We start from the raw sequence: 24,909 nt of genomic DNA, 5'->3' as shown, positions 1-24,909 counted from the left end.
AGGTTGGTCTCATTCTCTTGGAAAATGCCTGAAGTTTCTCAAAAAAATTATCAAAAATATGTAAAAAAAAAATGTAGATAGCAGTTTTTTGCAAGGACGTACCCGTACGTCCATGGTGGTAAAGGGATGAGTTTTGTGAAACTTACCAGTACGTCCTTTGGGGGTAAAAGGGTTAACAGCTGAATCAGTGATCATGAAATTTCACTAATAATCCTATAATAGTAGGAGTAACAATAATCACTAGAGGACTAAAAAAAAAAAGCTAGACAAAAATGTTAACACTGATGTTATACGATGAAATACGTAAACAGTATACTCACCGATGCTGCTCTGTCTAATATATCACTATATTCAAAATCTTCTGTTAATCGTTGTAGAAAAGAGAGGGGCTCGTTGAAATTAACCTGAAATAAAAGAATAAATGAGCTGCCGTACACAACACCCAGTTTGTCAAAATATGTTATTTACTTTTACGTAAAGATTTTTATCGGGAAGAACAAGACTCAAAATGAATTCCAAAAGAAAAATGTTTTGAAAATTTTTATACCATAAGATTTTTATCGGGAAGAACAAGACTCAAAAAGAATTCCAAAAGAAAAATGTTTTGAAAATTTTTATACCATTAAGAACAAGACTCCTTTTAAGAGAATTCCAAAAGAAAAATGTTTTGAAAACTTTTATACCATTAAGAACAAGACTCCTTTTAAGAGAATTCCAAAAGAAACAGGTTTTGAAAACTTACTGGCATAGGAATTTTGGATAGCTCCTTCCCTATACAATTTTTTAAAATCGACCAGAGGTTTATGGGATAATTTGGTTTCTCTGGTACTGTTGTTCTACGTTGCCTTTTGGGTTGACCGTTGGCTTGTATCATTCCTCCCTCTGTTGGAGTTGTGGCTTGAGACCCATTGAGGCTGGCCATTTCTTCACTTAACTATTGAAAAAACAAAGCAAAACTTACTTAAAAAAAGGAAATTAGGACATTTAAATTAATACAGTTTACATAATCCAATAAAGAAATGAAGTGAAATACTAAATTTCTTTTGGTCTCTTTCTTAAACATAAAGCCATCACTGTGCTAGTTTTACTAATCAATACAGATGCTATAATATATAAAATTCTTAAAATTCTGTGCAAACAAATCTTTAGGTAATGTCGACAGCTTTCTCTGTAAAATCAATACAATGCAGTACTGTACAATGAAAATAGAAAATTCTTAAACTAATAAAAAAAGCCTATACTGAAAAGAATATAATAGTACTCCAAATATCAAAATAACGATGGTGAAATACTATACAGTAATCATAATATCAAAAAACACAGTACTGTACATAGCACAAATGATCACATTGAGAAAATTTAATAAATCCTGATAACCGACGGCAAAATAAATTCCATGGAAGATCGTTGCATAGCCATTCTATCAACAAAATCAAATACAAGAGACAAAGTAGGATCTTTAAGAGAATTTCAAAACTATGCAGTTATAATTGATAAGTTTTTTAATTTTTTAAATCCCTTTCAAACTCCTAACTTGTTATGAAAGTGGATTTGAGGAAGACAGAGTGGAAATGTTTAAAGAATGACAGGACAAAATTTGGAGGAAAGGACTGAAAGTCAACAGGAGTAAAACAAAGTAACTGCTGACTGCAAAGTTCTATCAGGGAAGTAGCCGTGTGGTTGTTGTAGAAGTGTGGCGTTGTACTGTGTACCAAATATTATAGGTGATACCAAGAGGTGGATGGGTTTACTAGATAAAGATTTTAGATGCCAAAATTGTATAATAAGACCAACTGGGGAATATAAAAGATGTTGGGAACCCTTTTGTAATAGATGGGTATCTCTTAAAGACCATTTCTGCTAACTAGCTGAGAGATGGACAGTGATACAGTTAAGAGAGCAGTAAGAAGGAGAAGTAAACGAGTGTTCCTCTGTTTATTCCTTTACTCTGATGCTAATTTCTGAGTATCATTATTACTAGCTAATCTACAACAATAGCTGGAAAAGAACGATGCCATAAGCCCAAGGGCTCCAACAGGGAAAATACCCCAGTGAGGAAGGGAAATAAGGAAATAAATAAATGATATGAGATAAAGAATGGATTAAAGACAAAATGTTGGATAAAATTGGTCAATATTGCAGAGCTAACACACTAGGCAAGGCCAAAGGCGACAATTTTGAAAGTTGTGATCTCAAGTAAAAACGAAAAAAATTAAAGTACATGGTCATCTAAAAAATAAATATTCAGTAGCCTTAAGTGTAATACACTATTCTCTTTAAAATTGTCATAAAAATTTAGCCTTAATTAATATGTAATAAAAAGATTTAAATGCTAATCTGGCAATACAAGTATCACTCCTAATCAATCATAAAATCCATGTTCCATAAAGCATAACTGAAGCAGAATGGGAAGAGGGAAGGATCATGGACATGTTAAAGTACTGTATATAACTTGCTTACAAGTCAACTGAACGTTTAACCATATGGGGTTAAAACAATCTTCAAAGTTGACCTAGGATATCAATAAATGAAGGCTGAATGCTATAGTAAATTTAACTTACAAAATTTAATGCTAAATTCCACTGTTAATATAAGATCTGCAAGAACTCATACAAATAAGAACCATTTATGAGCTTAAGTTTTATCAGATGTGAGGACCTATGTCACCTCCCCTTCCTTATAAATAAACTTTGTATTTCCATTTCTCTTACTCAATAGAAGCTAGACCCAAATTTCTCAACCACTGCAAAATAACTTCCCTTAAGCTTTAAAAACTAGAATCAAAAAGATCAACATGATGGACTACCCTAGGATATGTTGACTATCACTAAGCTTTACTAAAGAGATTAGTTCTTCCAAATGCTGTAAATTATAAATATCTTACATTGCAAACCTGATTAATGAGAAAAATGTAAAAACCACGATGTACCTTCTTTTGGAAAATAACCAACTCATGATGGAAGCTTCATATCAAATGAGAGAGAGAGAGAGAGAGAGAGAGAGAGAGAGAGAGAGAGAGAGAGAGAGAGAGAGAGAGAGAGAGAGATGAATCGACTTGTCCACCTATAAACTGAATCAAATATGCTCCTGTCAATGATTAATCTATATCATACTGATATAAGTAGATATTGGAATTTGACCATTGTCCATTGGCAACTGAATACATTATCTGTAAAGCTCTAGTGCAATGCAAGTGCAATAATATTGATGTCGTGAATGAACAAGGATGCAACTTTAAACAGTATAGTTGCTTGTCTATCAACACATATACTCTCCTCAAATCTCACTTCTAGCTACAGAACTTTTCGGTAATGTTTATCAAGAATCTGCTCGATTTTATGAATTAAAAGTTTTTTATTTTAGTCAATTCTACTCAATACATTGCAGGCGACTGATTTGAAATTCTAGCCCAAGCAGTCTTCAATTAACTTCCTTTAGTTTCGTTTACAAATATCAAGAGATACATTCAACCGAAGGATGAAAATATAACAATGTTCAAATCTAATTTCTATGATGACTCCTACTAAAAATATAATACTAATAATGAGGATGGCAATGATTATAATGATAAAATTACAGTACAAGTGACTCCTACTAAAATCATAATAATAATAATGAAGATTTTAAAAAAATACAAGTGTAATAACATTGATATTATCATACACAGGCTGTATATACATTAATAAAATTCCATATAACACATAATATGTAGACAACATTTCCACATTCCATTAAAACCTTTTAATGGCAGTTAAAATTTCTCCTTATACCAACTACGGGAAAATCATGCAATTATCAATTTTGTCTACCCTAAGCATCATATTTCTATATAAACGGATAGCATTATGATGTTTTGCAATTCTAATTAACTATAATGGTGTTTTACATGTTCAGCAGCAATAGGTGCTATAGTAAAAAATTTTTAGTGAAGCATATTTGCACAGGGGTGCCATTTTAGTTCGGAAAAGTTTCCTGATCGTTGATTGGTTAAACAAGATAATTCTAACCAATCAGAGAGCAGGAAACTTTTCCGAGCTAAAAGGGCACCGCTGCGAGTCAGTACAAATGTGCCTCATTAAAAAAAATTGAGTATAGTTGCCAATATTGATATCTTGAAAGTGAACACAGTAAATTTCATCTTTAAATATGAACTGTTGGATAGACATTTAAAGTGTTCTCCAACAAATTCTTTTTCTAACAATACTAAATAGGATGTTGATTTGTTTTTTAAAAGTTGTATTTACAAAAAGATCATAAACACCTGAAAAAAATATTAAAAGAAAATTGTTCTGTCACTTGTCATTAGTATGGAAACTACAATTTGAAATCATGTTAATGGTTGCAACAGAAGTAAAAATGTAAAATACAAAATCTCATGAGTGTATAATTATTTGCAAATGTCTTTCTTCATTATGATTTTATTGCTAGACCAAATAAAGTGTTTTATTACCTTCTTTATGACTTGAAAAAAAAAACAAGCTAACCATAGTATTGAAAAATAACTTTTATCCACACGAGACTTAATTATTTCCCTTGCAAAACATGCAAGGAGGAAAAATAACAATGCAAGGACATATTGGCTGTAGTCCTGCTCTAAAGGTGACTTACATACCATACACTTTCCTGATTTCAAATGAGTAGATATCTGCTTTGATATCATACAGTAAAAATCTACTGTTGAAAATCGAGAAAAACATTGTCTGCAAGGCCTAGTAACTCTAGGAGTACCTCAATATGCTTCTTACACAAACACACACACAAAGGAAAAGAAGTTTACACCCATCATTACTATTATTATTATTATTACTATCTAAGCAACAACCCTAGTTGGAAAAGCACCAAGATGCTCTAAGCCAAAGGGCTCCAACAGGGAAAAATAGCCAAGTGAGGAAAGGAAATAAGGAAATAATAAACAATATAAAGTAAACAACCATGCCAATGAGAAAAATCAGTAAAAGACAGAGGAGATCAATCCTAACAGTCATACAGGAGTCGTGTATAACTCCAGAAGCACATTAGAAACCAACAGACATCCTTTCTGCGTACTAGTCATCATATTGAAGTCTCTCAAATCTGACCTCGCCAACTCTTCTTGTTGAACTAAAGGCAGTCAGGAATGCCCTCCTGAAGGATTAATTTTAGCAGAATACGAAACTTGATGAGGTTACAACATAAAGCCATTGCAAGAATATAAAAGAATGATGTATTATGCCAATGTTGAAGAGACATCAATAGTTTTAGCTCTCAAAGATAATTACAATTTTTTTTTTTCATTTAATTGTCAATGAAGATGATACAGAGATCCATAACGAAGGATAAAGTCAGAAGAGAGACCTTACTTCTCTGGCATAAATCAATGAAATAGCCAATTGACCTAACAATTTCAACGCCTTAATGGTGGTACAGTAAATGTTTTCATCGATGGAAAAGCCTATAAAATTTTCTGGAACAACAAAATGCTTTAAAGGCTAGAATTTGTTGTAGAATTTATAAAGTGGGGCTGTCAATCATGCTTAGGTCGAAGCAGAAGTTAGCTGGAAGTCAATAAAAATGAATGGAAGATTCAAATGCCCTTCCAAAGGTTAACCTGTCACTTAATCTACGTATGGCTGAAGTGTACTTCAACGTTGTCCTACAAGTGTCTTACGAATAATTCAAAACACTCATGAAAGTGTATTGGAGTAATTTAAACCTAAAACAGTTTAAAAAATGTAGGCAGGCAACCTGAGATCAAAATATTGCAGAGATGTCAACACAGCCCGAGTCTCACATAGGACATTTCTTATATAGCAAGGATGCAGTCTGCCATGTAAATAAGGCTTCAAATGCTATAAGCCAAATATCTTCCATAAAACGAAAGAAAGGAGACAAATTGAGCATACCATGGGTGTGATGCTTGGCTACAAGTATAACTAATTTTGAAATACATCCACTGCATTGACAATCATCAAAGGGTAGAGGCAATAGAGAATAGATTTTTACACCTTAAAATGTAGAACTCTTACAATTTACTTTCACATTAACCTCCTGCAAAGTTCTTGGATGACAAGACATTCCATCATTACCAACCTGTCTATTTTCTTCTTGTATCCCAGTAGGTTCATCAAAAGAGCACACATTCCGGAACACTATCAAGATGGAAATTCTGGATGATGACTCATATCAGAAAAATTGCCATAGTAATGACATAAAACATACCAGTATGCTATAGGGATGGCATTATTTAAAGTATAATTATGGTACTTATAATTCATGCTATAACCATTAAAGGTTTAAAGGTTGTTCATGAATGGTAGAGGCAAGGGGCCGGAAAATGTCCTAAAGACTGACCATAATTACTGTACATACAATCAGTGCCCTAGCCTGTCTCCATTAAACTAGAATCAGGAAGGGTCAGGTAACGGCTGCTGACGACTCAGCAGGTAGACCTATAGGCTTACCCAAACCCCAAGCCGGAGCTCACGAGGATGGTGAGGTGGCAGATATTACAATGAACTATTGAGCTTGGGCAGGTATTGAACTCCCATCCAGTAGATTGCCAGAAAAGGAAGCATTCCAATAAGCACGACGAATAACATAAATTGCTCTATAATCATCCAAACAAAAGCTTTTGCACATATCACTGCAACCATACAGAATAAAGATAAGATATATCAATGAATCATCTTGCATCTCTTCAAAATATGAAATGAAATAATCATACACTAATGGAAAATAGAAAAAAACAAATCTATATAAATATAATTCACTGCAATGAGAGACATTTTCTTTCTTCCAAGAGCGATGGATCCCAACAACGATTTCATGCAGTTATTAAGGCATCTTAAACCAAAACTGGTCTAGTTAACATGAATAATAAGAAAAGCATTTATGCAATAAGTTCTAAACAATTGTAAAAGCATAAAATGTGCGAGTGGTCTCTAAATTGTCTGTAAATGTACATAAGGTAAACAATAATAAAAATAATATAAAAATAGTAATTGCAAAAATAGGTTCCTGGTTTCTTTAGCCAACATCCTTCCCTTGTATGAAGTGCAACAAGTTAAAATCTTTATGCAAAAATAGGGTCCTATGAAGTAATCAATATTACAATAAAAACTAGATTAATCAGATATATAAAAATGATGAAGAATATTCTCCAGTACTTCTTAATTATTAATTTGTGAACCCAGGTACCCTAATATACATATCTATGACCACAAAACACTTAACATAATAGCTGAAAAAAAGGAAAAACCTTAAACCATGATAAAGGATAAAAATCCCTACATAACAAAAGTGTATATACCAAATAAACAAATGCAAATGTGTGAGAAGCAGCAACTTGTCATCTTTACTTATCAAGTCACATACAAAATTACTGTGATATCTATACATGCAACCGCATAAACCCCAAAAGCAGTATGTAAACGGGAAATGAATAATTCCAATACACACACAAGAACATAAATAAAATGACAGGAAGATGAACTTACACTGTAACTACTATCGGTATTGTTGTCTTTCCTCATGATGACCTGGACGGTGTTGTCTTGTCCGTCTCCCTCACTGCTGGACGCTGACACAGTATCACCTACACCTTGACCCTCCGACGCCTACGGCACCCAAAAACACGAAAACACATCAAATCCACCAACCCCAAAATAATTTACTCAACTCAAATTGGGAAGCGGAAGCTATTGTTAAACATAAGCAGAGTCACACATACAAATTCTATCAACAAAATATACAATACTGTACACAAGAGGTCAACAGAAAACCAAAACAAAACACAATATACTCTACCTGATTATTCTAAAATTGAGAGAGAGAGAGAGAGAGAGAGAGAGAGAGAGAGAGAGAGAGAGAGAGAGAGAGAGAGAGAGAGAGAGAGAGGGAGAGAGAGAGAGACCTACTAATCTTCCCCGTACAATGACTTAAATGAAAGCTATTGTTTGCACTTCCAATTACAGATTTGTTTCCGTAAAATACTAATTGTAAATCTAAAGTTAAAATCTTGGGAGATATGACCTTTTGTCTATCAATAGTATTTGACAGAACTATGTAAATCAAACAAAATATTCATTGGCAAATGTAATCTCTCAAGTAACCAGTCTTTTAATTTAACCTTTTGGAAAGTTACAACAGCAAGACCCCTAACGATATACTACGACTAACTCTTCTATAACTAATTCCTAATACTTTACAGAACTCTCTAAGTTAAGCTATCAAGTTCAATCTATATATAATTAATAATAAACACTGGTAGTAATTAGAACAAATTTCAATGTCCTTTGGTATAAATATTCAGATTCAGTTATGGATAGGAACTTTAGCAGTATATTGGGTAAAGCAATTTCTGACAATACTGTATCTCTTGTTTTCTTAAGTAAATTTAAAGTTTGGCCTTAAGGATTCGAAGGATATCCAAGCAAGGAATTCCAAAATTAAAACCTTTCAAATAAATTACAAATATTGCTGCCCCTCTACAACTTATATAGATATCCTATGAAACAGGTTTCTCTGCCGATAAATGCCACAAGTAAATTTTCCAATGGGCTAACTAAAATAAGAGTTGTCCTGCATATTAATTTATTTTCCTATGAATTCATTTGGTCACCAACTAATAAATCTTAGTTCTCTCTCAAAATAAAAAGCATTCCTGTTATTCAGTCAGACAATTTTCCTTCTAGATATCAAAAAGAAATGCAGAGACTCCTAAGGTCTGCTTTTAAAGTCTTGTTACACGATTGTTTTAAAAGAAAAATTTAAGCTGGACCCGTTTTCTGACTGCTACTAAAATATACGTAAATCTCTTAAAACTCAGAGAGATTGATTATGTACCTCTAAGTTCTTAAAATTACTCACTTATCGCAATTGATATTTCTATAAAACGTCTTCTAATTTACATGTGTGTCGTTAATATGAACTCCTCATATTCCAAACATTTTCTCTAAAGCTGTAGCTTACTAAGGTAGGCTTTATCCTCAATGTTACATTTACTTTTACAGGATAAAGTTGGCAATGAAAACTAACTCAATTTGATGATAAAATTCTTTAAAACTATACTATTTTATTTCCTTATTAGAATTATTGAATTAGATTTATGATTATCATACATCCAACATTATACAGTACATTAGTCCAGCGATCAAATGTGAAATGGTGCTATAAGGTTGAGGCATTCCATGACAACAATTAAAATCAGGTAACTTGCAGAATTCTGCCATGATTCAATTTTAAGTTTTAGTGATATATATTTAGTAACGTAAAGACAGTTCCTTGAGCTTCAAAGTATTGGTGAACCTACTATTGATGATATCTCTTCCACTTAAGTCAATTATAATTATAGTAATATAGTAACTACGTAACTTTCAACTATATTTCTTCATTGCTAACATCATCACATAATACAGCTGCAGTTAATGTAATTATTGCAGCAAGTGACTTCTTGAAAACTTTTAAGGAAAAATAGTATATCTTATTTTTTTTCTGAATCTTAATAAAAACAAACTATAAAAATTAAAAGGTTCTAGAGGAGTTAAAGATTTCTCCTCCATTTACTTCACCTACAAAACTTTATCATTCACAAGACCTGAGATTTTAAAATACGCTACAGCGTATCTCAGTTCATGAGATTAGAACATAAATCGCCAATATTTTTCCCCTCAAACTCCCCCGTGATCCTGTAAAATAGTATAAGGCTAAATAAGACAGGTCACAATTGTCAATACTAAAGATATCTCCCAACTGAGTTTAATAAAAAAAAACCCAAAAATTTTTTAACTGACCTTGAAGATCCAGGTAAAAATAAAAATTTCAGCAATTACGAAAATTAATTGCCAATATAAGATATGTTGTGAAGCTAAAGTTAACTTCATCCCCTACATTTAAAGCATGAAGAGGCAGAACAAATTACAAAAAACAGCAAATCCAGTTGCAAATCAAAACCTTCTGAGAAGTTTCTGTGTTTTCCTTTCCCATTGTAGTGTGATTATTCATTCCCACAGCTTCTTTCTTTATAGGGCACAACAACTACCTCTAGCAATCCTGAGATCAGAACAAAACTACAAGCACAGCCAATGTTTCTTTGAAAACGTGTTACCTTTGGTAGGCAATATTTAGCATGACTAACCTGAACTTAATACCAAAGACCAATTTTAAGATGCTATAAAAGTGCAAGAACCAAATTGCAAATAGAAATTTAATATCCTTTCCTACAAAAATTCTCCTATAAACTTCTTATTCAGGTCGTTGAAAACATGATCTGCATTAGAAACTCCAGATATCTCAAACTGTATAAAAGAACACTAACGTTCTTAACTAAATCTCCTATCATTAATACGCAGAAAATAGGCAAATAATTAGCAAGAAAGGGAGGGCTTATAAAGAGGTATTTTTTCAGATTTCATAGTCGGGACTTTATTTATATCTTTTATGGGATTTCTTCATATTCTTGACACTTGAAGTAGAGTATTTTCATGCAATTCATATATCTCTTGGGGTGTATCAGACTATTTTATGGCTTCACCTTACCTTTGGTTAAATAAGTACATTTATATCACTATTAAGTAACCATCATTACTGCTACTACTATTTAGTAACCACCATTACTACTACTACTACTACTACTACTACTGCTACTATTACTACTACTGTAAAGGTGGTACCTTCCTGCTAATATTATCAACGGCAATAATTATCTAATATTTTTATAGGAAACATACTAATACTAACCTCTCTTAATCTTTCAGATAGTAAAACTTATGAAAATTAAGTACGAGAACACAAAAAAAAATTTGATTCTCAGAAATGATTTTTCTCAGTCACATTACATTCTATTTCATATTCTTGTTCTTGTTAAGTCATTTGAACACTCCAGTTCATCTTATCTACTATACTTTTGAATGGGTGAACTTGCTGGACCAAATATAACAAATATATGAAAATAGCAAATAATAAATGGATAAAAAAGAGAAAAAAATTAAGTTTAATCTTTTCTATGAACGAAATCGGATCTCGAAAATGGCACACTAGAGACTGCACTGGACAGACTATATATTTCTCTGGTCATATTAAACTTGTATATGTAAATAGTTTTCAAGAAAATTCAGTACTTTAAAATTTTCCTAATACAATGCTTCTCAGCCCTAAAAAGGGTTGGAACTTTGTTTCATCCCCCCCCTTTTTTTTTATTGAACGGTACGTGACTATCTTAACGAAACATTCCTATTTTACCGTTTCATTTATAATGTCTGCATATATCCAAAAGCATTCTTGGTGTAATTCCCAGGGAATTAAATGTCAAACATCAAAAAGGCTAACTCCAACAAAACCGTTAATAGCAATGGTGTGTGTACGAACTTTGGCCAAAAGGTCAGGCACTTGGGCCTGGGAAGCCATTGAGCACCAAAGTGCAACCAAGTTTAAAGAGAAGAAATGTTTGAAGGCAAGATGAAAGAAAAGCAGTGGGAAAGAGGTTAAATCCGAGGGCTAAAATGTGGATACAACTAGGAACGTAAAGAGGAGAGGTCCCCTTTTTTGTTTCATTTGTTTGATGTCGGCTAACCCAAAAAATTGGGGGAAGTGCCTTGGTATATGTATGTATGTACAACTACTTTACAGCCAAAGGATGCCTAAAAAGACCTTTTACTAAAGTTTACATTGCACTGCATGAGGTGAACTGTGACATTCTGAGAATAAATTTAACAGAGCAGAGGACAACAATACACAAATGATTTTTTTCTATTAAAATAACAAAAGAAGGCCTTTACTTCAAAGGAAGCAAACTTGCTTTCCCAAAAATAGATGTTTGCAGTAATCATGAAAAACCAAAGAATGGTGATAATCAAAAGTTTGCCATAAAATGAAAATTTAAAACAGAACATTTCGAGAGTTACATTTCTAGAATAACCAAGATGTGGTAGTAACTCCCAAGAGGCCATTACAATGGCACATGTGGTGAGATCACATTATCACCTTTAGCCAATGGAACAGCAGCTTAATTGAAAGTTGCAGAAAAAGAAAAGTAGACCACTCTACATTAAGGGAAGACATGAGTAGTGTCATGTAACTAGAATTCCATCCAACTAAGAAAAACGTTCGTCAAAACTTACTATACAATATTCCAAACAACTTTTAAATGGAGAATAGAACTTACTGCATGTACAAAATAAAATATAATTTCATGGAAGTAGCTTTATATATTATAAATTTTTCAAGAAAAGGGTATAAATGGAGAGCTCCAAAGGGCATTGCATCATACAGTACCAATACACAGAAATGTATAATTTTTTACTCAAAATATAGAGATCGATGATGTTCCCTTCAGAGGAAGAACAGCAGTGAAGTGCAGGAAGATTAATTGAAATAATTACCGATATGCACTACATTGACAAAACGCCAAAGAATAGGCAATGTTGAAAAAAGTATTAGCAGGAAAGCCTTCACAAAACAAGACATGCTAGCTGTAGAAGAAAGACCCAGCACACGAGATGTTACCACTCAGGAGAGTAAGCATAGGAGCAAAAGTTTTTATTAAAATTAATTAGAAAGATGTAATGTTTGCCATATGAAGTTATCAACATGCACAGATATGGCACCAACATAAGGTTTAAATGCCACTCAGGAATGGTAAATGCAAGGCACAGTGGCATTGCCCTATCAAGCAGGACAATGCCCTAGAGACTGACCATATATACATATGATCAGTGCCCAAGCCCCCTCTCCACCCAAGCTAGGACCAAGGAGGGCCTGGCAATGGTTGCTGATGACTCAGCAGCTAGACCTGTAGGTTCCCCTAAAACCCATTGCCTTAGCTCACAAGGAGGGTAAGGTTCTGGTCACCAAAGAAAACTAAAGAGTTTGAGCGGGACTCAAACCCCAGTCTGGCACTCACCAGTCAGGGACGTTACCACATCAGCCCCCACAACCCCTAACAGGTGAGACTAAGGTAATGGTTAAAGTTATTTAACTTATAATGAACAGAAGATTCTTAGATGAAGATATTTTGCTCAATCAATTCAAGTGTTAATAAAAAAAAACACAATTACTAAATTCAAGGTCTCAACAATTTGGCATAAGTTGGGTATTAAATATTCTGCCCATTAGGTTAACCAGCTAAGACAAACTTTTATAGTTAATTGATCTAGCATTTTTCTTAGCTTAACATATCTATTTGTCCACTATGACCCCATTAAATATATTCTCTAATTGTATTAATTTGTCTTCAACTACAGTATGAAGGAATAGTAACCCACTACATATACCCAACCCATAAAAACAGCCCCTCCATCCTTAGTCATCATTATGTCATGGAATTTAGGTGTTTCAAGAAATTTCACCTTTTTTTAACCCTTTCAATCCAACATATGCCCAAAGATTTTCATTCTAGTCTCCTCATCTGTTAAGACTCCATAACCTCAACTATCCTATGCTTCCTTTGTTCACTATTTTAAGTTTCTTTATATCTTAGCAACTCCTAATATGTAGTACTGTATTCCCTACCTCCATAACAATAACTTTGACTAGATTATGTTGCTTTCCTTCATTGTATTGACCTCTATCCTGTGTTTTATGTTTGCTATGTTGAACGCCAGACAATATTTTGTTAGATGGTCAGCAGAAACCTCCACGAGTCCTTTCCTTGCCTTGTTGGATCTTTCTCACGGAAAATCTTCACATGCCAATTTTTTCATACTACCATATCATTAACCTTTTCTTCTTTATATTAATTACCAACAGGAGGTTACTGCCTACAGTGTAACTTGCCTGGATCTGGTACACTGCAGACAGTATCCCTTTAATTTTTATTTTTACGCTTGGCTCCTTCCCACTTATCTTTTCCTCCTCCTTTTTATATCTGTTTCAACTATCATAAACTCAGGATATACCAAGATTCTAAAATTGCATTTGTGGGCTTTTTAAGATAAACTAAATCATAAAAAGTTGACCAGAAAACTTCCAACCTTCATCTACTAATATAATGCTCATCAAACCTTTGACTAATGCAGTTATATTCCTGCTCTTCCTCCAATTTTATTCCAGTACCCAACAATTATTTTTCATGCTCCTAACTCGTACGCCTTCCACTTGACTATGTTGCATAATCTAAGATTAACACATGATATACAATTAATTCTGTATTTTTCTCTAACTCCATAAAAGAATACTGCATCTCCCTATGGACATTATACCCAATTCCCTAATATTACACATTTCCATTACATACAACATAAAGCAATTAAAACTGCTCTACTTTTTTTAGAGTATTTGATTCCATAGAACTGAGAGAGAGAGAGAGAGAGAGAGAGAGAGAGAGAGAGAGAGAGAGAGAGAGAGAGAGAGAGAGAGAGAATTCAACTATGAATCTAAAGGAAACAAAATTATTTGGTTTCATAAAGATTTTATGGACTCAAAACAAATGTTAGGAATCTTTATTACAGCTAAACAGATGTTAGCCTCTATCAGAATATTCATAATTCACACTCACTTCCTAATATGACGAAGCTGTAGCATATAATAACATATTCTAATAAATATTAAGGGCATATTGTGGCCTGAACTTTCAAGTCTTTGACTACAGTTGCAAAAAGCTTTTTTTGTACCTCTCGAGGGTTAATTTAAAAAAGTCGTCAACACTGAAAAGCATTAAGCAAGAGAAACGCACAACACTACTCTATCTAAAACACTACAGCACTGTACCACACTCAACTTCCGCACGTCTTTACAAAAGCTCACCTGAGAAACATTAGAATTAGACCGCTTGTGCGCCTGGCTGGGGTTGACGTGGACTATAAAGTTCTCTGCCAATTCTTCGACTGCATCCTCAAATTCAGTCTCCTCTTCATCCTCACTATGGCTATGGCCTGGAAAACAAAACATTAACCAATTAATTTAAAAGCATCAATCAGTAGTTAACCAATCATAAAATCTTTTTAACTTCTTTCTGTACTTAACATACATACTGCTTAATACTGCTAATGAATTTTACCAACCCTGCAGTGGGTGGTGCTATTATAATTAGCAGTATATATCTTCTTGCAATCAATTAATAAAAACAATGAGCTATTTAGATATGTATAATTTGTATTGTTATAAGAGCTTTTAAAAGAAACATTGCTTGCAATGCTGTAGTTACATATACAACACAATACTACAACCAATTAGGATTTAAGCCTCAAACACTTGAGAATAAACTATTGCCTTTAATATCCACAGCATATAACCTCAATTAAAAGTGAATTGATAATTTAGTTAACGCACATCATACTGTATTTTACAATGTGCATTTCAGACTTTTTTTTTTTAGAAATCCAGCAAAATCCTCTAATTGACACATTAATGGAACAAAGAAGGGTTCCATTGGAAATCTACAACCGAAATTTACAGAATTTGCATAGTCTAAATTCTTTGGAAAATAGTTAGTAATTTCTATGACCATATTATTCATTCTAAAATCTCGGTTCCATGTCATCAGATCAAACTAATATGCATAACAGTAATTATTGAATTGAATAAAATTAAAGTTACTTACTGTTCAGTGTGATAATCCAAAAATTATCTAAGAATTTTCCATCAAAATTATTCAATATTTAGCATCAAGATCCATTTACTGCACATGTAGTGGTATATAAAATACTGTTTCTTGTAAGTGCTTTATCTAAACCTAGAAACTGCATGATAATAAAGAATACACAAGGGCTTTTTATTATAAAAAATAGGGTAAAAGGAAAATTACAATATAAAAAAGGAGTATTTTGTTAACACAAATCATATGTACTAGCAGCATGTAATAATGCGCTATAAGCTTCATGGTAAAATTCATAAAACCAGACTACCTAGACACTTAATTTTACAAATAAAATCTAGGTTAAACAAAAAAACAGCTAAAAAACCTATAGAAAAATATTTCTGCAGTGCATTGAAACCCTCATAAAAGTGTTATTTACTCTCAATTCAGACAGCCAGGCTAATTTGAGACGCTTCTCTACCTTGCATGATGATTGTTTGAATGACCCTAAAGAATTTGAGCCACATAACCTGGTGATGGGGTCTGGAAGGCCATTTGGTACCGAGGTGCAACTAGGGAGAAACGTGCAGTTGCACCAATGTTAAATGAGGTTGGACAGCAAGATGGAAGAAAGGAAGGGGGAACGAGGAAAAGTTGAAGGATAAAGGTGGGTTTACATCGTCAAAGGCAGTTCGACAGACAAGAGTTTGAAGTGATGTTCGAATGTGTCAACGGGGTATTTGGTTGTAGGACAAGTTTGTTGAACGGTTTGTAAAGTCTGTTCTCGCCTGACTTTTGTGGGCGGGGCTACATTGTCCACAACCCTTATGGATTTGTGGCTGACTCCACCTCTTCGAAGCGTTTGACAAGCAGGTTCGACAAACTGTTTGACCATGTAAACATGGATTAAGGCCGAAAGGATGCAGAGGACCCCTTAGTGATACCAGTGCACTGATGGAACTAATTCTCCTTTCCATAATACATTTAGAAAGAAGCAAAAACAAAATTAAATAGTGTTGGGTTAGAGTGAAAAAAAGCACATGAATCATGAAATATAACAAAAATACCAAGTATAGTAATCAATCCATATGATTTACAATCAGGATATAAAGTTATAAAAGCATCATCATACTCAGCAGAAATAATGACCAAAAGATGACTTAATTCAGTCATAGAGACCGACTTCATGAGCAATAGTTTTATATAGAATCTTCTGATGATGAATACATAACAATCTAGACAAGTATTCTGTGGTTCTGTTCTTCTAAAGAATTATCTTTGTTCAACCCTTCCACCGAATCACTGATGGAACTGGAGAAAAACTCAGAAACATATTTCAGGACTGCATTTTAGTCAAGTTATGAGGTAAATGGTATATCCAAAAACTGGCCTCTTCAGTGTTTTACAGAAAAACTGAATTTACAAGCCTCCTCACAAGTGAACCCCAGACCAAAAAAAATTTAAATATCTGCAGAATGGAGTTTAAAATATCACTCAGGAACATCACAGGAGAGGGGGTTCCCAGTTCCGGTAGGCCCTACTGCTTCCAATGATTGCCTTTGTGATTGTGACCGCCGAGGTAGTAGCAGTATAGGATTCAACAAATGAAACCTCATTTGTGGCGGATAATGGGGAAGGGTGGGCTGCGGCACCCTAGCAGTACCAACCAAACTTTTCTGAATCCCTCGTCAGGCTAGGAGAAGGGAAGAGAGGAAAAGTCCCCTTTTGTTCCTTTTTTTGATGTCGCTACCCCCAAAATTGGGAAAAGTGCCTTGGTAAATATATATATCATATATATGGAGTTTAATAACAATCTTATTTTTGAGAAGTGTCTACTAGTGGAAGTGAAAAAGATCTCCACAAAAAACAGTAGGGAAAAAGTCACAGACAGTTAAAATACAATGTGTGCATGCCTTAATGATTGAGTTTTTCCTTCCATGGAAAAATAATTACAGTATGAAGTTCCCATATTTCCAGTATAACTTTAAAAAGCTTAAACAAAATTGATCTAGTATCTACTACCAATACAACAACAGAAAGATCATAAGACTATTTTTCTTGATATAATATTATAAGATGTAAAAGCTTTAGAAAAGCCTCTCTCTGTTCCAAAAATTTTAATTGGCAGGCAAGTTGATGTGTTATCTTTGGCTAATACACAAAAATAAAACTGAAAAAGACAAACACACTAAAAGTTCACTGACAAACAAATAAATGAGATAGATCAGTGAATAAAAATCCAAGCTTTTTACGGAGAGGAAAAAATATTAATTTTCAGTTTGAGGTAGAAAAATGTCTAGGGTAAAGCCTCCTGGCTAGTACAGTGGTAACGTGTTTGCCTCGCATTCGCGTGGCAAGAGATCGATCCACGCCCAGGGCCGTGAGTTTAAGCTGTTTACTGGGGAGGCTACTGCTGTGGTAGGGCACCACAGTGGGGGGTTAGGCTTGCCCGGCTGACGTTCTGGTGAGCATCTATTCTGATGGAACTGGAACTGAAACCAGACACCTTTAACCTTTAGACACCTTTAAAAACATGTCTGACCAACGCAAGTGCTGAGGAGGAATGAGGATAGGGGGTGGGGAGATGTAGGGGTTGGGAGGGGGGATGTTGATGAAGGAGAGGTCTAATTGGTGAGGGACCTATGGTCGTGGTTCATTCACACCCCAGTTTTCTATACTGACACTCAAGGAGTGAGCAAGCTAGGTTTATTCACTGGCATTCCATGCATCTCTTTTTTTTTTTTCTCTGGTATATTAAGCAATAATTATGCCTTAGAAATGGTGCTAGAGGAGCATTTCACTGAGCGACACAGGTCGAGCTCAGGAATAGATTTTTCCTTCGTCAAAATCCCTTATTAATGCGTTCTTTCAACCAGACAAGTAAGCTTTACATGAAAGCTTTAATTTAAATACTGTATGCAATGCATAAAGTTGGATTTTCAATTTATATGAAATTTAGAATACAAGTGATAAGTTTATCTCAAATCAATTTTATAATAAAACCAAAGGTTGTGTATAAAATTTGCAGGGATATTCAGAAAAGATACTTTATTTTTAATTTTTGGGAGTATGGAATATTCACTGTCTTTAAGCTTTATACTGTAAAGCTTCAAAGACCCAATTTTTTTTCCTAAGTCCTTCAGCAAATGAATTTTGTACTAGTATGTTCTCAAAAAATCTGTGATGAACCCAAAATTATACTTTGATCACAAGCTAAAATTTTCATATTCAGATTCTGCCTTACATTGATTTAACTTATAAGGTTTGAAAGGAATAAAAAACAATGTGAATAAAGAACGAAAGAAAGAGAGAGAGAAAGGTAACCACTTTGGAAAATGTGTCGCTATGAAGACAAATACTTGATTATAAGAACGATTACATATCTGTGCATTAAGCAGATATTTCATAGCTCCTTGAACTCCTCCCAAATAAGCAAAAAAATTTCCATCAGTTAATTTCAATATCTGAAACTAACTCGATGCCAGTTAATTCTCCACCATGAGGCTCAATACTACACAGTATTCTAGAAGTTTTATTCCAGCTGTTACCAAGTTGTGGAATGACCTTCCTAATCGGGAAGTTGAATCGGTAGAACTTTAAAAATTCAAAGTTGCAGCAAATGTTTTTATGTTGAACAGGTTGATATAAGTCTTTTTATGGTTTACATATGACATGTCCGTTTTGACGTCGTTACTATTTTTAGAATGATTTATTGTTAATTTGTTCTCATCATTTATTTATTTCCTTTCCTCACTGGGGTATTTTTCCCTCTTGGAGCCCTTGGGCTTAAAGCATCTTGCTTTTCCAACTAGGGTTTTGTAGCTTGGCTAATAATAATAATAGTAATAACTGATTCTCTGATAAACAGCCTCATCCACTTTGATTACAAGTACTGTACGCTGTATCTCAAACCCGGGTGCACTTCTGGGTACAATTCATCTAAACATACCTCAACAAAATGAGAACATCATACTGAATTGAATGCAAACAATACCTTCACTATGATGTGAAATACATTTTTTTACTGGTTACCCACATAACATAACTGCCAACAGACTAAACCCACAGGTACTGTAAGACACATAAAAATAACTAAAATACTACAAGACACAACTGCTTGAAAGATTGGAAAAGGATGAAATAAGAAAAATGGAAGCCTTAGTGAAGATTAGAGAGGTGATTAGAGTATCACAACTGTATTGGTGTGGTCACGTGTTGAGGATGAGTGGTGGGGAGGGAGTGAGGAAGGCTTGGGATGAACCTATAAGGGAGAGAAGACAGAGAGGGGCGAAGAATTAGACGGCGAGATAAGGTGAAGTATGGCATGGAGAGAAGAGATTTGGTGGAAGAGAATACCTTTGATAAAAGTTACTGGAGAGGTTGCACCAGGCAACCAACCCCTTTATGTAGGGATAACTGTGGAAAAGAAGAAGACTACAAGACGCTACACTATCATTGGCTAATTTAGATTGATCACCACTGCAATCAAATTACAGAACCAAAGACGCTGCATGGTGCTTTCTCAGCTGCGCTAAAAAAACATTTACGACGATAATCCCAGTGTGTTTTGTTGTTAGTAAAAATTAGTGCTGCTTCCGTCTCTCTACGATTAGAATGATGACAGTCTAACCCACCTCCTCTCTGGATATCGACAATATGATCTGAAACTCCATCTGATGAGGAGTGGTCACTCTCTGCAACAGGAGTTTGACTTGATATGTTGGGGATTTGCACACCTAAAGAGATATACATTGGTAGGTAACTAAAAATGCTGAGCAAGTAATAATCTCCATATAGACTTTCACCAAGAGCTAAACTATAAAGGAAAGTCCAAGACTGAAGAATATAGTAGATACATGTACATGGATAAATAACGGTTTAATGGTTTACAAGAAAATCTTATTTATTTTTTCTGCCAAAAAATAAATCTAACAGAATATATAAACTGTATAAAAAAGAAATGAATATTTGCCTGATTCTGAAAAAGAACATAATTATCACCTATGACTACATAGAAACTTTCTTATATTTTCATGAACACAAATAGAATTGCCATCCTGTACAAACCATTAATGACCAATATAATAAAATCTTCACAAATAATAACAAAAAATACAAAATATGGAACTTGAATTTCTTTAAATAACTTTTCAACAAAAAATCATTCTTTCCCTAAGATACATGGGTAAATGTAAAGAATCTGGGCTATAAAAAAACAGCTCAGGGACAGTAGAAGCTATTCAGTGCCTCCCTATATAAATACTTTAAAGTTTATTTATTGGTTACATCAATAGTAATTCCACTTACATATAAAAAAATCATGCTACTACACATAACTTCAATTCTAAATTATAAAGTATTGATCAAAACAGAATTAACAATCAATGACAATTTTGTTTGAGAAAGAGATTATACTTCACACATAATCTGGTTCCGACGTCATGATCCTTCCGTAAGTGATCCAAATATTTGCAACAGGTACTGAAAGCAATATGAGATCTGTCTTTGGAAATGAATTAAAGGTGTCGCACCGAGTTACAATTAAGCCTTGTACAGGGGTTGCTGAAATGATAGAGAGCATTGTATCTCTACAAATCTTTTAGGATATGCAGCTATGTAGTTTCCAAACAAAGCACAAATACTCTAGCCCTCTCATCTTCCATTATTTTGAGTGGATGAGGCTAGTCACTGCAAGTAAACTTCAACATATGTAATATGTAATGGTTGAAATGAATTGAGATAGAATTCCATAGATTAGTCTTTGTGGATGTTTCAAAATATCCTTGAAGTGAAGAATCTACAGAGAATTAAGAACCATTAGGACTCCTGGCCGGTTCTTCTGATCATCCTAATTGAACCTCATAAAATGATGACTATACAACTCTGGTTAACTTTTATCTTACCAAAGGTGATGGCCCAAACCTATTTCTTTTGAGGAAGGGAGACAAAAATTTCACTAGGAGGCATTAACACACATTGTAACATTTCTGGCACACTATTTCTAGTGAAGATAGATTTTATTTCCTCAATGTAATTTTTCTTATCTTTTCAAAAAGGGACATCAACATTTTTGGCCACAAACGAGTATCATTAACACAAGGATTCTTTCTATGTCTAGGTGATTCGACGTTGATCTAACGAATAAGCAGAATTAAAGGAAAAACATAAACAAAATACAAGACAAAAATACAAACAAGAGGAAGACAGAGTGATGAGTCCACAACAAAATACTGGAACAAGTTACCGATACGTCTTCTTGTAGATAAATGGCTATCTTCCACGGTCACAAGACAAAGAGATAAATATTGTACAAAGTAAAGTAATGGTAAGGCATTGTGCCTGAACATACAAAGCAAACTTATAACCCATGTCCAACGATGATAAAACAGATGATGCTGGTAGTCAGTTGATAAAGGCACCAGCCACCCATTGCAGTATTACAAGAGAATTATAGGACCCTTAAAGTCCTGGCCAGACAGTTTGATGTTTGATCCTTACCTTGCAAACAATTGTTAGCCACTTGGTTACACTGTGTTCATACTAATACACCTTACTGATAACCTATCAAGTCCTGGTGCTTTTCCTTCTCCAGCATCTAGTTATCATTTGTGTATCCTCTAATGTGCATCCAGAGGCCTTCTCAGTTTTACACCAACTATTTCCACTCTTACACTACTTGCTGCCCAAATTTTCATTCTAAGACAAGTGGTAAAGCAATGTGTAAAATATGAAAACACACTTTTGATGGCCTTTATGGACTATGAAAAAGACTTTGCCTTCTCTAGGTACAGTTTTTTCTTTGTTTACACATGCTCAAAATAGTCTGGCGTTTTCCTCAGAAACATTTCCTCACAAACCTGACAACACGAAGCATAATACACCTTATACTGAAGTTGGTAGATGATATAACTGTTAAGGGGCTATTTGCCAGTGCAGTGATGACAGAAGGGACTTTATGTATGACATGTACCTTGAGGGTACTATGAAATCAAACTAATGTTCTCCAACCTTGGATATGCCATTACCTCTGCTCCATGGCATTGTCTTGTTTGATGGTACTGTGCACTCAAAACACTTTTTATGCCAATTTCTACTTCCTAGATTGTTTCTTTTTTTTTCAAACAGTGAGTTGACAGGTTTAAGAGAGAGACCATGGATGTCTGATGGCTTATTTAGAGGTTGGCGGCACCTTGTCTTTTATTTGATTTTTCATTTTTGATCTTCATTTCCAAAACAATAAATATTGTTCTCTCTATATAATTATACAGTAGTCATTTTCACATTTTTATGGTTATTTTGTTATTTGCTTTCATAGTATTTGGAGATCCATCACTTTACCTTTTACATTAGTACGATACATTCCTAAACTCACTGGAAAGTTAAATGCTGATGGTTGTAATGTGAAAAGGTAAACTGCTATGCATAAAATACTCTGATCTAAATGCTAGTCAAAATTATAAATAACATTTATGATACAGTACTTGTTAATCATAGGTACTTCACAGTTAAGTTTATTTTGTTAATCACAAAATCACAGAATGTTTCAGAAATGTGGTTTTTCATGACAAAACTTTTAGATAAATCTAGTGTGTTACATTTACAAAGCAGAACACAGACATTCTACGAACACAATACATTTACGACCAAGGTTTGTCTATCTTTGCCAGTTTACAATGCATTTGCTATCAGCAACAGCAATAAAAAGCAAATTTGGATTCTCTCTTTCCTGGGAATAATATCCTACTAAATGAGAATGAATTTCTTGAGCATTTTATCCATGACTGAAGTGTGATTCTAAACTGAGTATACTAAACCAAGGTATGGATTGTACATTAACTTGTACAATACTGTACCCATATAACAATGAAGAATTAGATAATTGACTGACATCTTTATTTTTGTGATTCTATTGTTTAAAGTATGTTCTTTAGATCTTTTAATTTCAGAGATGCACCAACTTTTGCCAAACAAGTTGGACTTTCTTGGAAATCTTTTAATAGTAATAACACATAATAATAGTGAGGGTTCAGTTTTTAAAAATTACTGTGCAGTATTTAATAATGAGAGAGAGAGAGAGAGAGAGAGAGAGAGAGAGAGAGAGAGAGAGAGAGAGAGAGAGAGAGAGAGAGAGAGAGAAACAGCAGTGTATTTTGGATGTCTCAAAGATTTTTTAGTCCACCTTCAGACTCCATTGCCTTTTGGGAAGAGCAAAATAGTTGAGAGAGAGAGAGAGAGAGAGAGAGAGAGAGAGAGAGAGAGAGAGAGAGAGAGAGAGAGAGAGAGAGAGAGAGAGAGAGAGAGAGTGAGTTTCAATACCTGGTGGCATGGCCTGGTTCATCTGCTCCTTGGCCTCCTGCTCGAGATGTGAGTGTTGGCGGGCCAACTGCTCCACCATATCTTCAAGTCTCAGCCGTTGGTCACGCTCATGTTGCAAGAGGCGTTGCCATTTGCGCCCTGCAGTGCTACTGACTTCGACGTAGTCGTTGCAAGCCTGCAATGATAACATGCATACTATTAGTGTTATACGATTCATGATGCTATATTCTCTAACACTATAAATTGTTACTGATTCATGGTGCCATACTCTTTAAATCTATAACATGTTACATATTCATGGTGCCATACTCTTTAAATCTATAACCTGCTATAGATTTATGGTACCATACTCTTTAAATCTATAACCTGTTATAGATCCATGGTGCCATACTCACCAAAATTATAAATTATTGATTCATGGTGCCATGCTCCCTAAAATTATAAAGTTATAGATTCATGGTGCCATACTCTCTAACACTATAATTTGTTATAGAATTATGGTGCCATATTCTCTAAAACTATAAATTCTTATTGATTTATGGTGCCATACTCTCTAACACTATGATGTTATTATATATGGTGCCACGCTTTCTAACACTATAAATTGTTTTTGAATTATGGTGCCATACTCTCTAAAACTATAAATTGTTATAGAGTCATGTTGCCATACTCGTTAACACTATAATTGTTATTAATTCATGGTGCCAGATTCTATAGCACTATAAATTGTTATAGATTCATGTTGCCATACTCTTTAAAACAATAAATTGTTATACAGTAATATATTAAAAAACAATTAATTTATGTTACGTATAAACACTCAATAAAAGTCAAACATTTTAATGGTATGTTAAAAAAAAAAACTAATTTTCAAAATCATTTTCAAAATTATGAACAAAATGTCTTCCAATAAACACTTCAGTCGAGTACATTATTCAATGGGATCAATATTAAGGATTAATTTCACATTTTGAAAATCTAAATAGACTATTCCTTTCTTCAACATTAGGCAAGTTTGAAATACATTAGTATGTACATGCATCTGATAATAACTTTGATATATCAATCATATCAACATGTATAAGCAGGCACCCAAGAACCTT

General features: G+C 34.0%; 1 protein-coding gene across 1 annotated transcript in view; it reads right to left on the bottom strand.

Moving 5' to 3' along the window:
• The window catches only part of LOC137656785 (oxysterol-binding protein 1-like), a 100,507-nt gene that overhangs the window by 72,451 nt on the left and 3,147 nt on the right, over positions 1 to 24,909 (bottom strand). The window contains exons 2-6 of the mRNA XM_068391070.1: positions 23,807 to 23,981; positions 14,719 to 14,846; positions 7,476 to 7,595; positions 743 to 934; positions 321 to 404 (exon numbers count right to left, since the gene is read on the bottom strand). Coding sequence (XP_068247171.1) covers positions 321 to 404; positions 743 to 934; positions 7,476 to 7,595; positions 14,719 to 14,846; positions 23,807 to 23,981 — 699 coding nt within the window. The remainder of the gene's footprint in view (positions 1 to 320; positions 405 to 742; positions 935 to 7,475; positions 7,596 to 14,718; positions 14,847 to 23,806; positions 23,982 to 24,909) is intronic.

This window comes from Palaemon carinicauda, chromosome 17, assembly GCF_036898095.1.
Source record: "Palaemon carinicauda isolate YSFRI2023 chromosome 17, ASM3689809v2, whole genome shotgun sequence".
Lineage (NCBI taxonomy): Eukaryota > Metazoa > Arthropoda > Malacostraca > Decapoda > Palaemonidae > Palaemon > Palaemon carinicauda.
Note: the sequence above shows the minus strand (reverse complement) of the source record. Positions and strands in the feature narration are given on the sequence as shown.